General features: G+C 45.6%; 1 protein-coding gene across 1 annotated transcript in view; it reads left to right on the top strand.

The window, feature by feature from the left end:
* Nucleotides 1-14,249, top strand: part of LOC146788619 (uncharacterized) — a 1,185,638-nt gene that overhangs the window by 928,193 nt on the left and 243,196 nt on the right. Inside the window, exons 47-48 of the mRNA XM_085635786.1 lie at nucleotides 9,952-10,134; nucleotides 12,544-12,690. Coding sequence (XP_085491912.1) covers nucleotides 9,952-10,134; nucleotides 12,544-12,690 — 330 coding nt within the window. The remainder of the gene's footprint in view (nucleotides 1-9,951; nucleotides 10,135-12,543; nucleotides 12,691-14,249) is intronic.

The raw sequence follows: 14,249 nt of genomic DNA, 5'->3' as shown, positions 1-14,249 counted from the left end.
TGTAGCAAAAGAGGGGAGTGATCAGATATACCGCGTGCCAAGTGTCGCACTTCCCCGATCATCCCAGCTTGGGCCGCAGGCACTAGCATATAGTCAAGCCTCGAAAGACTACCGTGGGCCCCAGAGTGGAAGGTATATTGCGCCTGTCCAGGGTGTTTCAACCGCCAGCAGTCTATCTGTCCCAGGGTATCCAGAAAGCCCCCCAGCCAGTTCTGGGCCCGAGGGAGGTCCCTAGGGGGGTGTCGATCTTCAACTCCGGAAACCACTGCGTTAAAATCCCCCCCCAAGACCAAAACCCCCCCCGGAAGCCCAAGTAGCAGGCGCCCCAAATCAGCAAAGGTGGCCGTCTGCAGGCCCGGCGGCACGTAGACCGCGACCAGCGAAATCAATCTACCCTCCCACCTCCAGTGTAGCGCCCTCTGTCGTCGTGGAGCACCTCATCCACCACCAGCGGGAGAGAGGTCCTGACTAAGATGCCCACTCCCCTCGAGCCAGAGGTGAAACCAGAATGGGCCAGGAGGCGATATCCTCGTCTGTTCATGGCATGAAAAGAGTTCCCTATGAGGTGCGTTTCCTGTAAGAACACAATGTCAGGCGAAATACGTTTCAAGAACTGCAGGACTACCCCCCGCTTTATCCTGTCCCCCAGCCCATTCACATTCCAGGAAAGAAGTCTCAGTCCCCTACCCCCCATCCCTCCCAGCACAAAATATCCCCCTCCCGGGGAGCACAATCATAATAGCACAGCAAAAAAATATTACCCCGCCTTGTGAAACAAACAAACAAACCCCAACCCCCCCCATCAACCCCAACAAAACTCCCCCCTCCCTGCACCCCTGCGTGAGCCCGAACAGCCCCCCCAACATGCAGTGTGCCTGTCGCCCCAATATGAAGAAAGAACAAGAAAAAACCCCAGAAGGAGGAAAGGGCCCCAGCAAGCCCCCCGCAACCTCCAAATACCACGGGGCAAATCGTTACAAACTGGAGTCCAGTGCAGCCACAGGTGCAAAACATTACCAATACAGTCCATCACCAGGATCACAGTTCCATTCCTACTCCGTCAAACCCTCTCCGCACTCCGCCATCCGACCCTCCCGATCCCGACTCCTGGGCAGGGCATCCAGCCACTCTCCCACCGCCTCCGGCCGGTCGAAGAAGTGGGAGCGACCATCCAACTCGACCCGCAGCCTAGCCGGGAACAGCATCGCATACTTGAACTCCATGTCTCTCAAGCGCCGTTTGATGGCCGAGAATCCCATCCGTTGCTTTTGAACCGCTTGTGTAAAGTCTGGGTAAAAGCTAACATTAGAGTTCTCAAATCGTAATGGCCCAGCCACCCTCGACGCCTGCAGGATAGCGTCTCTATCCCGAAAATTAAAAAGTCGGGCAATGATAGGCCGCGGGGGGGCACCCACCTTGGGCGCACCCCCCGGGATCCTGTGGGCCCGTTCCACAGCGAAGAACTTGCTCAGCCCTTTGGGTGCTAGATGAGTCACCACTAGATCCTCCACAAAAAGATCCACAGCAGACTCCTCCGACCGTTCGGGCACGCCGATAATGCGGATGTTGTTCCGTCTGGCCCTGCCTTCGGAGTCCTCAAGACGACGCTCGGTCAGGTCACTGGCGAGCTGCAACCTCCGCACCGTCGTCTGCAAGGCGGCCACATCTACCGTTAGGCTCGACGCTGCTTGGGTCAATGAGTCGACCCGGTCATTGGTTTTCGACAGGTCCGCTCTGACCAAGGTGACATCAATCAGCACCGAGTCCAGTTTGTTAGCCAGAGTATCCAATTGCTGGTTCACAGTCACCTTCATCTCCCCAATGGCCCCCATGACATCCAACAGGGTCAATTCGGATGATGCGCCCGAGGCCTCCTTGGGCGGCTCAGGCGATTTACGCGATCCACTAGGGGATCCCTTTGGCTGTGCATAGCGGTCCATATTGTTGGCCTGGGAATAAGCTCCCCTCCGGGTAGATTTAGGTTTCAGTTTGTCGCCGTCCACTCTCGTCGTCATCGTCAGCGATCAGCAAGGTCAGCACCCTCCAGCACCCGGAGGAAGGCCAGGAGATCCGGGCCGCCAACTGAAAGAGGCCTGTTTACAGTTCAGGACTAGGCCTTGCACTCCGTACTCCACGCAGCTCTCCCAATGTCCCACGCATCAGTCTCGGTAGCTTAACTCGAAACCGAAAGGGAAAGCACGGGGTCCGGGGCAGGCCCAGCCTGGCATGCCGCTGTTGTTCAATTCGCAGCCGGGCACCTCACCAACCCGAGTTCGGCACCAAGGCCGGAGAAGGCCACAAACTTCAGATCGCCAAAAAACACGTTCCCGGAGTCCAATTTCGATTTGGAAAATGAGTGGCACCTTAGCGCAAGTTCATAAACAAAAGCCCATCGAAAAAATCAGGATTATGACAGGATTGACGTGGGAGGTTGCGGAGGCCCCCGGGAGCCACAAGCCTACGCGGCCATCTTGGTTGCGCGCTAGGCTCCTCCTCCCACTTTCTTTTTAAATATGGGGACCCGAAGTACTTCAAGAAGGTGAGGCTGAAGGTTCTTCAGGGGGCCCTAAGAACTTGAGTGTTTTTCCCCAAAAAACTAGAAGTTCCCTATTACTCTTCTTGGGCCCCGATTTGGGATTCTCTGGGAACCCCTGTGTGATTCAGAGACCAGCTTAGTCTGCCTATAAAATCTGCACGCCTATTTTGTTGGGGGGATCTTAAATCTGGTTCATCTTTGGTCAACTGGGAAGTTCTGAGTTGGCGATAAGAACAGGCCCTCTGAAAAAGGAAGTGTCTTTGTGTTATCAGGCCTTGGTAGAGGCGGATGACCACTTGGGCATGGATATCTCAAAGCTTTGGGCTGAAGACCTAGCGAGTGAAAATGCTAAAGAGGTTTGGCTGGATTCTTTCACGATTCTACGAGCAGTTGTGAAACCCGCTTCTCTTAAGCATAACCATCTTTTTACCACACACAAGATTTATTGGTCTCCAGCCAAGTTGTCGAGAGTTACTGGAAACCCGTATGCTTGCCCAAGATATATGCACCCCTCGGCGGATGATATCCACATGTTTATGACATGCCCAAAGATCACTTGTTGCTGGATTGAGATGTGTAAGTTCTTGGGAGAAGTAATTGGTCTACAAGTCGAGGTAAGCCCAATTCTTGTATTGTCTGGGCTTTATCAGGACGATTCAACATGAAAAAATGCTGTTATCTCCAGATTTATTTTTTATGCGATCCTACTGGCGAGACGAGAGATTTGTAGGCTTTGGCAGTCTGAAAGTCCTCCTTGCTTTTCTGACTGTGTTAAGAATATAATCTCTACAAGTCAGTTTGACATGGCTTGCGATTTTAGAAGCAGGGAGAAAGTTTGGACATTGTTGGTTGAATGGAGCAAACGCCCCAGGAGGTCCGATGATTAAGCCAAAAGATCTTGCAGTCAGTCCTGGTTTTGTTCTGCTATGGGCACACTGGTGAAGGATGGAAGTGGAAACAGCATCTTTTTCTTGGATGGAAAGGCTCTGCTCCTTGGTTTGGCAATCGGGATAGGTTTTCTAGCAAGAGAATTGGCAGAATGAGGAAAAAAAGAAAAAGAATTCCTTTTTGGCAAACAAATAGATGACATGCTGTAGTCGATAAAGTCAGACATGGACACTACGAAATCACTGACGATTCAGCAGCAATATAAGTTTTCTTCTTTTCAGGCAAGAGGTTGAGGTCCATATCTCTCTGGACCTCAACTCCAGCAGCATTTTCAACTCTGTTACCAGCAGGGTATTTGATCGTAGTACTCTACACAGCCCTTTCGACAAACCTCCACACCAGCCTATCATAGAACACTGGCACATCGACGCCTAGCATCGGGAGGAAATGTTCATGATGCCAACGAGAGGCAATGAGGATTCACAGGCCCTTGCTACCGTAGTCCCACTTCGATTCAGCACTGCTTGCTCCAAATTCTTCAATCAATGGAAGCTCATAGCTTCCAACAAATGTGTGTTAGATGTATTCTGCCATGGTCACATCCTGGAATTTGTTCAACAGCCTCCAGACTTTCCTCCACAAAGAGCTTCTCATCATCATCTGGCATTTCTCAAGAGGGAAATCAGATTGCTCCTCTACAAGCAGGCAATCGAAGAATTGCTGCGCAGTCAGCACAGTCTAGGTTTCTACTCTTATTTCTTTTTAATAAAGAAAAAAACAGAATAATGGAGGCAATAATGGACCTTCAGGATGTTGTCACTCTAGGAGATTTTTCTTCTCATGGATGCGGGAGATTATATGTCCTCCCTTGATCTTCTGGACTCGATTTCCATATTCTCATACATCCAAAACATAGACGTTTTCTCAGGTTCGAGATGGCAGGGTTCCATTACCAATTCAAAGTGCTGCCCTTCTGGTTAAAGTTGGCTTCAAAAGTCTTCACCAAGTGCTTTGAGCCAGTGGCGGCTTATCTACGGCGATATGGTCACTAGGTATTCCCTTACCTGGACGACTGGTTGTTCAAGGCTCCATCCAAGCCGCCATAAGATCTAGGGACGCCTGTGTTTGGTTCTTATGCTCCCTAGGTCGCAAACTCAATAGGAAAAAGACCTCTCTCATTCTTTCAAGGTTGCTAGTGTTCCTAAGAGCAACTCTGGAAACCACACTTTCAAAAGCATTCCTCACAAACGAAAGGATTTTACGCCTCCAGAGCAGGAGCTCATTTTCCGCTAGGGTGGAAGAACATCGCCCCACTGCTTTCTCACAGTGCGAGAAGCAGAGACATAAAATGGGAAACTTACCATTTTATGTTTCTGCTTCTCGCACTGCAAGAAAGCAGAAGTGTTTGGTTGGGGGCGGGTAGGTGGGCGGGGCTCCTCTAGGACAGGGGAGGAGTGGCTTGCCCACTGCTGAGAGCACTGACTGTTTGGTTGGCCCTCTGGGGCTGACCAAACCAGTCATGTGCACTCTGCCTTTTCTCCATGTAGGCTGCATATAGCCTACATGGAGAAAATGGTCTCCCCAAAGATGCCTGGCTGGTTGGCCTCCCGACCAATCACAACGCAGCCATTGCAGCGTTGTTATTGCCTTAGGGGAGGGAGGCACCTGCTTCCTGTTCCTGGCAGAAGAGGAGCAGAGACAACGCAGGACCAGGCTGGCAAAGCTAAGTTAACTTTTTATTTTAAATTAAACCACCTGCCTGTGACCCTGCAATTGCTCCAGAGCACAGTGCACTCCCTATCCGCAAAAAAATGTGTTTCAGTAAGGACATACACATCAATGCTAGGGATGATGTCGTCCTGCTGATCCCACTCTGTTGCCTACGGATGAGACCTCTCCTGGAGCAACTCGATGCTCAGTGGACTCAATCTCGGGGCTCATTTGAAGTCATTGTTTCAATCACACAAGAGATGACTTCAACGATGTCCTGGTGGGCAGTCAAAGACAACCTTTCTCAAGGTCTACCCTTCCTTACGACAAAACCAAAACTGATAATGACGTTGGACGCTTCCATGGGCGGGTGGGGAGCCCTCCTACAGGAGTTACAGATTCACGGAAAATGGTCAGCTCAGGAAGTGCAGTGTCACATAAATCTGAGCTAAAAGCAGGTTTTAGCCCTCTCAATACTGGCTCAGCAGATCTGGGAAAGGCTAATAGCCCAGAGATATCAATACAAGTTCAACATGTACTAAGAGTCCAAAATGAATTGGCCGACTCCATCAGCAGAGACACCAAGAAGTGTCACGAGTGGGAGCTAAATGAGGATCAGTTGCGAAGTGTTTTTCGCTGTTGGGGGTTTCCAACCCTAGATCTGTTCTCTACGTCTCTCAACACAAAATGCAGGTTCTACGCCAGTAGATTTCTTCAGCCAGGATCTCTAGAAAACGCCTTCCATTACTCTTGGGAGGGAACGTTTGCTTATGCATTCCCTCTGTTTTCTCTCATTCCAAAGATTCTGCAAAAGATCAAACGGGAGCCCTGCTGCATCATCTTTATTGCACTTGGTTGGGCGCTGCAGTACTGGTTCACAGAGATTTATCACCTATGAGGGTCCTCTCCAATACCGTTCCAGCCAAAGGAGAATCTCCTCTCCATGAACCAGGGCCAAGTGGATCATCCACAAATTCAAATGCTTCACTTGTCAGCTTGGCTCCTCATCACACTGAATTCGGAGCACTGCCCATTTTTGAAGAATGTCAAACAATATTTCAGAAAGCCTGAGCTCTTTCTACGCTCAAGTGCTGCTCGGCCAAATGGAAACTATTTTGTTCATGATGTGTCGAGCATTCTTGTGAACCTCTCTCAACGCCTCCTGAGGATGTTTAGCCCTATCTAGTGTCTCTTGCTTAATCTGGCCTGGTACATACGTCCATCAGGGTGCTCTTGGTGGCAATATCCAGATACAGACGATGTTCTGGACACTTGTCCCTGTGGTCTAACAGGGTGGTGAAGAAGTTTATAAAGGGTCTCTTTAGGGCCTACCCACTGACAAGACCTCCTCTAGTACTATGGCAACTAAACCTTGTCCTGTCACAGCTTATGAGGTCTCCCTTTGAATGAATACACAAATGCAATTTAAAATACCTTTTGTGGAATGTTGGTTAGCTGTTAGCCATCACGTCGGCTAGACGCATTAGTGAAATCCAGACCTTTACTGCAACAGAGCCTTACCTATTGTTTTAATCAAGACGGAGTAATTCTTCGTACCAATCCTTCTTTCATTCCTATGGTACCTTCCACGATTCATCTAAATGAATCAGTGATTGTGCTCACCTTCTTTCCTGCTCCATCTTCGACAACCTAAAGAGCCCTCCATTCACTGGACATTAAATGCTTTTTAAAGTTCTACTTGCAAAGGACTCAGTCTTCCGAAAATCTATTCAGTTGTTCATCACCTACTCTACCGCCAGGAGGGGTCAGCCTTCGATACGGGCATCGATTGCTCACTGGGTATCATCAACTATACTCTTCTGTCATGAGAGGGCTGGACTCCAGCTTCCAAGGTCACAGCTCATTCCACGTGCAAGGTGGCAGCTTCCTCAGCCCTGTTTGCTGGAGTGTCCTTACCTGACATCTGCAGGGCAGCGACATGGATGAACGTCCATACCTTCACAAAGCATTACTGCCTGGATGCATGGCAGAAGATAGATGTAGTGGTTGAACAAGCTGCTCTGCGACATCTGGTATGAACTTCTTAGTATCAATTGTTTCTTACACAATTACTTTATGATCAGTGATTTAAACCTTTTGAATACCTTCCATTTTATATGTATATACCCCACGTAACGCTATTCCAGTCATGGTGAACTCTGGGCGATGTAGCTTGTCAGCATACTGCATTTAGTGGGTGGACACATGGTTAGGGGTGGTGAGCACTCGCACCAATGGGAAGAGTGCAGGACATTTGTAAGGCGGTGTTAAGGCGAGATCCGGAAAGCAGCGGCATCTGAGGAAGGCGAATGTACGCCGAAATGCATTATGCCACACTTGCTATCCATTAAAGTGTCTCCTCAAGGAATCCTCGCGTGGCCTCTACTTCTTCAACCTGAAGGGTTGTGTTGTGATGTATGCGCGTCAGCCAGAGATGCTAAAGGGGCCCCGTTCAGCAAGGTTGGCTGGTGCTTTACTGGTTCCTGCTCTTCAGACTACTTTCGTCCAAGTAATTGGGAATGCACCAGACCACCATCCAGCGCAAGTGAAGCAAAGGGCCGCTGCCATTGGCAGCTCATGACTGCACGGGAGGCAAAATTCACTGCCATTGGAGCCTACGGCCCGGTGGACTCTTGTTCTGGGGTCTTGAACGTATGTGGGGACCCAAAGAGACACTGGGAGAACATACACTGGGACCTGCAATCACCGAGCCTTGCCCTGCACAGCTCCAACCGACACGGGCACAATTTTGAAACAATACCCCACGTAACGCTATCCCAGTCATGGTGAACTCTGGGAGATGTAGTGTGTCAGCATACTGCATCTAGTGGGTGGACACATTGTTAGGGGTGGTGAGCACTCCTACCAATGGGAAGAGTGCAGGACATTTGTAAGGCGGTGTTAAGGCAAGAGCCGGAAAGCAGCGGCATCTGAGGAAGGCGAATGTACGCCGAAATGCATTATGCCACACTTGCTATCCATTAAAGTGTCTCCTCAAGGAATCCTCGCGTGGCCTCTACTTCTTCAACCTGAAGGGGTGTGTTGTGATATATTTTGAAAAATAGAAACCTGTTTGCCACTTACTCTTGGAGTCCGGATCTCTCTCATTGCCAGAAGGAAGTTGGGAGATCGAAAGCTGTTCTCATATATATATATATATGTATGTTTATACATGTATATGTATATATATATATATATATATATACACCAACACATTCCTCCGTCGTCGGGGGCCCCCAACCCTGCAGGGTGGGCATGGCTAACGGGGACCGATAATCAAAACAGCAAACAGAGGTGCTGCAGCCCAGGTCCAGACTTCACAAAGCATTTATTTAAATTTTGCAGGCTGCATCTAGGTGAACTCCTGACACGTTTCGGCATGAGTGCCTTAATCATAGGACTAACGAATTCACAAACCACAGGTGTTTATACATTCTCAGTCACGTGACCTTAGAACAAAACTACATGTCCCATAATGCCTTTCAGACTGCAACACAATGTCCGTCATGCCTGATGGTGTTCTGCTCTTGCAGTACTATTTAATAATGTCTGGATCTCAAATTTGGTAGGTCACGAATATTGTAAATGTTCATATTCCGCTCAGTGAAGATCATGTTCACCTAAATGTTGAAATAAGATATATTGAAGAGTCTGGTCCTTACCAAGATGAGGTTGTTGCCTCTCTTGTTGCCCTTTCCCACCTCCATCGTAGGTCACGTGACTATATGTATATAATGCCTGCACTTTATGACTATTATTTATTTTTTCTACTTATGGTCGCATGGTGGGATGGTTCACCTTACCTGCTGCTGCTGCTTACTATTCTATTTCAAGCATGTGAATCCATAAAAGATACAATACTTTAAAACAAACAAGTTACTTACCTATACACTGTGGTTCTCCAGTATTGATATCTTTAATGGATTCACATGTGGCCCACCCTCCTCCCCTTTCAGGTTCACCCTTCATACCTCTATTGCTCATCTAATTGTGCTTGTGCTTAAAATCTGAGGTATGGTGGCCCTGCAGGGGATAGAGGCTCTATGGTCTATGCTCTGATTGGCCAAAGTTTGGATTTTTTAAAACAATGATAATAGATTGCTAAAGGCTATTGAATTTCAATGGCAATTGATTGTTAAGCTTTAATACTGCTATTTTACTGTTACTGTGGGACTCCCACCATGTCGACGGGGAAGATTCAAGCATGTGTCTCTATAAAAGATATTCATACTGGAGAACTACAGTGTAGAGGTAAGTAACTTATGTTCTCCAGGTGAAAATGCAGCTTAAGGTTCTTTAGTGCAGTATTTACTTTTTCACATTAAGGAAACAACTCATGTAGTCTGCATAACCCCGAAAATGCAGTGTTAGCTTCTTTACTGCAGTGTCTTTACTTCTTTTACATCAGAATGCAGCATAAGGTTCTTTAGCACTGAATTATTAAGAAAATGACTCATCTAGTTTACTTAATCCTGAAAATTAATGGGATGAGCATGCATCACTTTTAGCACTAGCCTCTATTTAAAACTGAACCAAACTGTGTTGACTTGTGGTTTGTGCCCAAAATTGGCACTAATTCCAATCAAGTGGTAACTGCAAGTGCAAACGAATTAAAATACAAAATGACACATTCAAATCTGTTCATAAGAAGCACTATTAGATTCCTCCAGAAAACACGTGGTGTAAATTATATCTTTATGACTGAGTAAATACAAATATTGAGCCTTCTGGAGCACGAGGAAAGCTTAGTGAAGATGTTTTTGCATTTTGAGTATTTCTTAAGGTGATGCCTTTTTTAACCAAATCTTCTTTGGCAGATTTACGTGGGCTGTGGATTTATAAACTTGACAATAATAGAGCATCAGTGAACTACAGGCTGAAGTGTCTAGAATGGTACAACACACAGGAAGCTCCCACTTCTTGGAACAATAACCTCTTGATGTGCCCTTGTTCACTTCAACAAGGAAGATTAGATTTCCGCTTCCGGAGGACCAGAGCAGGTAAGGAGCGGTTAGGTATATCCTGCGATGCAGTTATCCTGTGCTGTGCAATATCAGCCATAAACACAAGTTGAGTCAAAGTACAGTGTGAAAATTCACAGCATAACTGAGCATATTGATGTAGTAAAGAAAGATGTTGGCACATGCACTACAGAGTATACAGTAAGGAGAAATGGCACATGCTACACAAAAATGCTACCGGAAGACAATGTTGTTCAGTGCACACTGCTTCTAAAGTAGACTATGGTCTTTGCAGATACGCTATGGGAAACTGTGCACAGAGCTATCATGCTGTTCAAATGAAAATTAGTGTTCCTGTCACACACGGCAGAAACCTCCAAAATAATCTCCCTAAGGCAAACTATAGGGAAAAGTTTAAAAGTGTAATACATTCTTTAAAAAATTGAATGTTTTATGTTAAAGGTTTAAGTTAATTAAATGTATATGCTTATTTTATATGTAGAGCAATTTATACATTTAAATTAAATTTAAATTTTAAAAACTAACTTAACGTAAAAGAATGATATTTTTCATTATGATTAAAACATGATTCAATGCGTTGTATAGAATTAATGAAAGTAATTTAATTATGTCTAAGAAATATCAAAGTTACATTATTTTTTAAATTTGAAGAGGGTTAATACAATAGTTTAAAATTAAATAATAATGTTGTTTATAGACAATTTTCACATGATATAGAATGCATAAATATTCTTTTATAGTTGAAATGTAATTTATTTTAATATTAGTTCCTATGGGGTTTTATGTTAAATCCTTACCTTCATTGCTTTGTAAGGGAAGGTGTTGTAGCTCTAGCCGTTGTTCATGTGTGGTGCTGGACTTATTCCAACTCTCAGCTGAAGTACATTTACAACTGTTTTTTTTTTTTTTGTTGGCTGTAGTGAATATAGAAGGATGGTGTGTTTGAATAACAGTGGGCTTACTCTTTTCCGGGTGGGTGCATGTTCCTCTCTCAACTCCTCCTTAGCCTTCCCTAAACCCTCTCCTCCTCCCTTAAATTTGGAGTTGGAAATATTCCCCATTTTACAACCATTCCCTTGAGTCCCTCCTACATTTACTGCTTAAATGAATACTTTTGTGTGCAGAGGTCTTCGTACAGAAATGATAGAGAGGCAGAGGTATAGACGTCCACACTTAGGTATTTGAATATCATTTTGTTGTATGTTAGAAGTGCTATTGTAGTATTACTAAATGTACTACAACATGAAGTTTGTAAATAGGTCCCCATGTAATTTGGTTTATATGGTAAATGTAAGCTTGTGTTTTAAACCCCCTTCGGTGTGAAGTTCAGCTTAGGGAGTTTCATTTTAGTCACAAGGGAACCTCTTCATGCAGAAATGGAGATGAATAAATATGATCCGTAATGGGGAGGTATGGAAGAAGGTTTTGGAAATTCATCTTGAAGATTTAGCCATTTTATCTCTATTTCCTGGATAGAATTTGTGTTCGTATCATCAAAATGAGTACTGCAGGTATATGAGTAATTGGTTAGCCAATCTAAACATTTCAAGGAAGTCTAGCCTGGCACTTCCATCAGTACTTCATTCATTGCTTGCAGGGGTAAATGTAAATGTAGTAAATTGATACTTGTATAGCGCACTACTCACCCGCAAGGGTCTCAAGGCGCTTGTACGAATACCGCTGTGGAACCCATCCTGGCTTTCCCTGTGAGGCGTCCACTCCTGGGCAAGGTGGAGGCCAGGCATCCTTAGCATTGTGGGGGCCGTTGTGGAGATTAAGCAAGCTATTGCCCAGAGTTGCAGAGTGGGACTCCATGATTGGAATAGGCACCGAGGCAAGAATTATCAGGTCCGTGGATTTTTTGAGCCCAAGACCCGCCGAGGCGGGGAATTGAACCCTGGTCCCGGGATAGACCTCTGCATCAGGGTCTGCCGCTCTAATCATTGAGCCACACTTCTCCACAGGGGCGCGTCACTGATGACAAGGTATCACAGGATGCACAGGCATGTCATCACGAGGGTTGTATGACATTACAACGCATGCTTTTACCCCGCATTCCAGTACAACGCAAGCCGTTACAACGACTTGCTGTTGGGGGTGCGCTGGAGTTTAGAATAGTATAATTTACTATTCCAACTCCAGTCTGTGCAACAGTAGGGAAGATAAGGAGTTAAATCCAACACCTTCTACCCCCCTACAGAAGCCATTTTGTTGTAATGGCATGCGGGGTATAAGCATGCGTTATCATTCATGCATTGTAACGGTTGCTTCCCCATCACGGGGTGTCCACCTCCATTACTTCACCTCATTCAGCACATGACAGGATGGAAATCAGTTAGGTAGCTGGCCGTGACTCTGCACAAACTAACTGCTAGAAAAAGTTTGCCTTTCATGTCATGTGCATCACGAAAACAATAATCTTTCCAGGTCTATCCAACACCGAAGAGATGCTACGCAGCACATTGCCCAACAACTACAATTCTGGTGTGCGCTGTTCATACACACCAAGAGGTCTACTGATTGCTGGGTATCAGGAACGAGTTTGGATATTCTCACGTTATGCATCTGTTGATGGTAAGCATGGCTTATTTTTGCTGTAAATATCTGTTCCATGAAAACACTGTAATGAGTCTGTAGGGTGTTCTTTACTGAAACAGTTGTCTCCACCACCAACATTCATAGGCTCTTGTTCAAATGCCACACTTTCAGAGAATACTGAAATTGAGAAATATACCAAGTTCATTACATTTCTTTGACTGAGTACTTCACATAATGTTCTGGGAGCCTCTGCGGTTTAACAATATATCTTATTCTTTAGAGCAAGGTGCATTGTTAAATTGCAATTTGTACAGAAGTTATTTATAAAGGTTATAGAAATATTCCATGAACAGACCAGCTTGTATGGTTTTGCAGTCTGCCTCTGTACCACAAAGGGGGTGCATGATGGGTGAAAATTCTCTTGGCCATTGAGGAATCCAATTATCAAAAAAACTTTGCTCCTTGTACTCTGTTGCTTAGCAGAGATGGCACCTGACTCAGATGTGAGATGTGGAGTTGAGTTTACAGGAGAATTCACTCCTCAAGAACTCATAACATTCTTGATGGACAAAACTAAAAGTTAATGTAAGGAACAGAAGATTCCTTTCTTTGGAACCGTTTTGAATGCAAACATTTCCTACTTGATCTTCCAGAGACAAACTCTACTCTTTGTGGGAGATCTTGAAAAGAAGGACTGCTTTGGTTCAGTCCTGCCAAAGGATTTAGTTAAATTACTCACCTCACCTCCAAAGGAAATCTAATCACCCTCCAGGAGTCAAGTCATTCTCTTGTAGGGGTTTTACATGTATAGTCATAGGCACTGAATAGTCCCGCCCATGTGCGGGGACACCATAGCACGTTTTCACAATATATCTACTAAAGTGTCACTTAGGCAAGAAAATATTATGCAGCATATAAGGCTAGGCTACAATGGTGCACTTCTTCAGCTTGTACTTGAAAAAGGGGCCAGGAGAATTATCTATATCTATAATTTTATGAAGTTTTAGTAATACAGCATAAATATCTTTCACAAACGCTTTTTTGGTAAAGCATAGAGATAAAGGAGAGCAGGACAATGTAGCCCCACAGGCTGTCATTATATGGGTTAACTGTGCCTTTAAGAACCCAGGGACCACCAATATCCTATCATGCTGAGCAGGTCGCTGTTGCTTCAGTTCTTTTTTCCGGCTCCTGCTGACAGGACCCTGGAGCTTTTTTCCACAAAATTCACAACTGAATTTTGGTGACAAACATTTCATTTGATGGTCTTTCCCTGGCTTTTTCTGTCTTCTTTTGACAGACATTAGAGGTTTTTTGACAGAAAAATGCCATCTCTTTTTGAAAAATGCCCTGCTTTTGTGAGAAAGACAGAACATCATGAAGTGTATACTCTGCCTCCCAGAAAATAATGTTCCTGAGCCTTGCCATCACTATAGGAGATTTTCAAGACGCACCATGAGAGGCCTCGAGAAGATTCACCTTCATGGTACTGATGAGCGGAGAAGACAACCGACACACTCTGAAGGTGGGATCTCAGGGAGAGTAGAGGGTCAGACCTCTACCAGGGCCCTGTCATATGTCTCTGGATGGCATAC

The sequence above is a fragment of the Triturus cristatus genome, chromosome 11 (assembly GCF_964204655.1).
Source record: "Triturus cristatus chromosome 11, aTriCri1.1, whole genome shotgun sequence".
Classification (NCBI taxonomy): Eukaryota; Metazoa; Chordata; class Amphibia; order Caudata; family Salamandridae; genus Triturus; species Triturus cristatus.
This window is presented reverse-complemented; position numbering and strand designations above follow the sequence as displayed.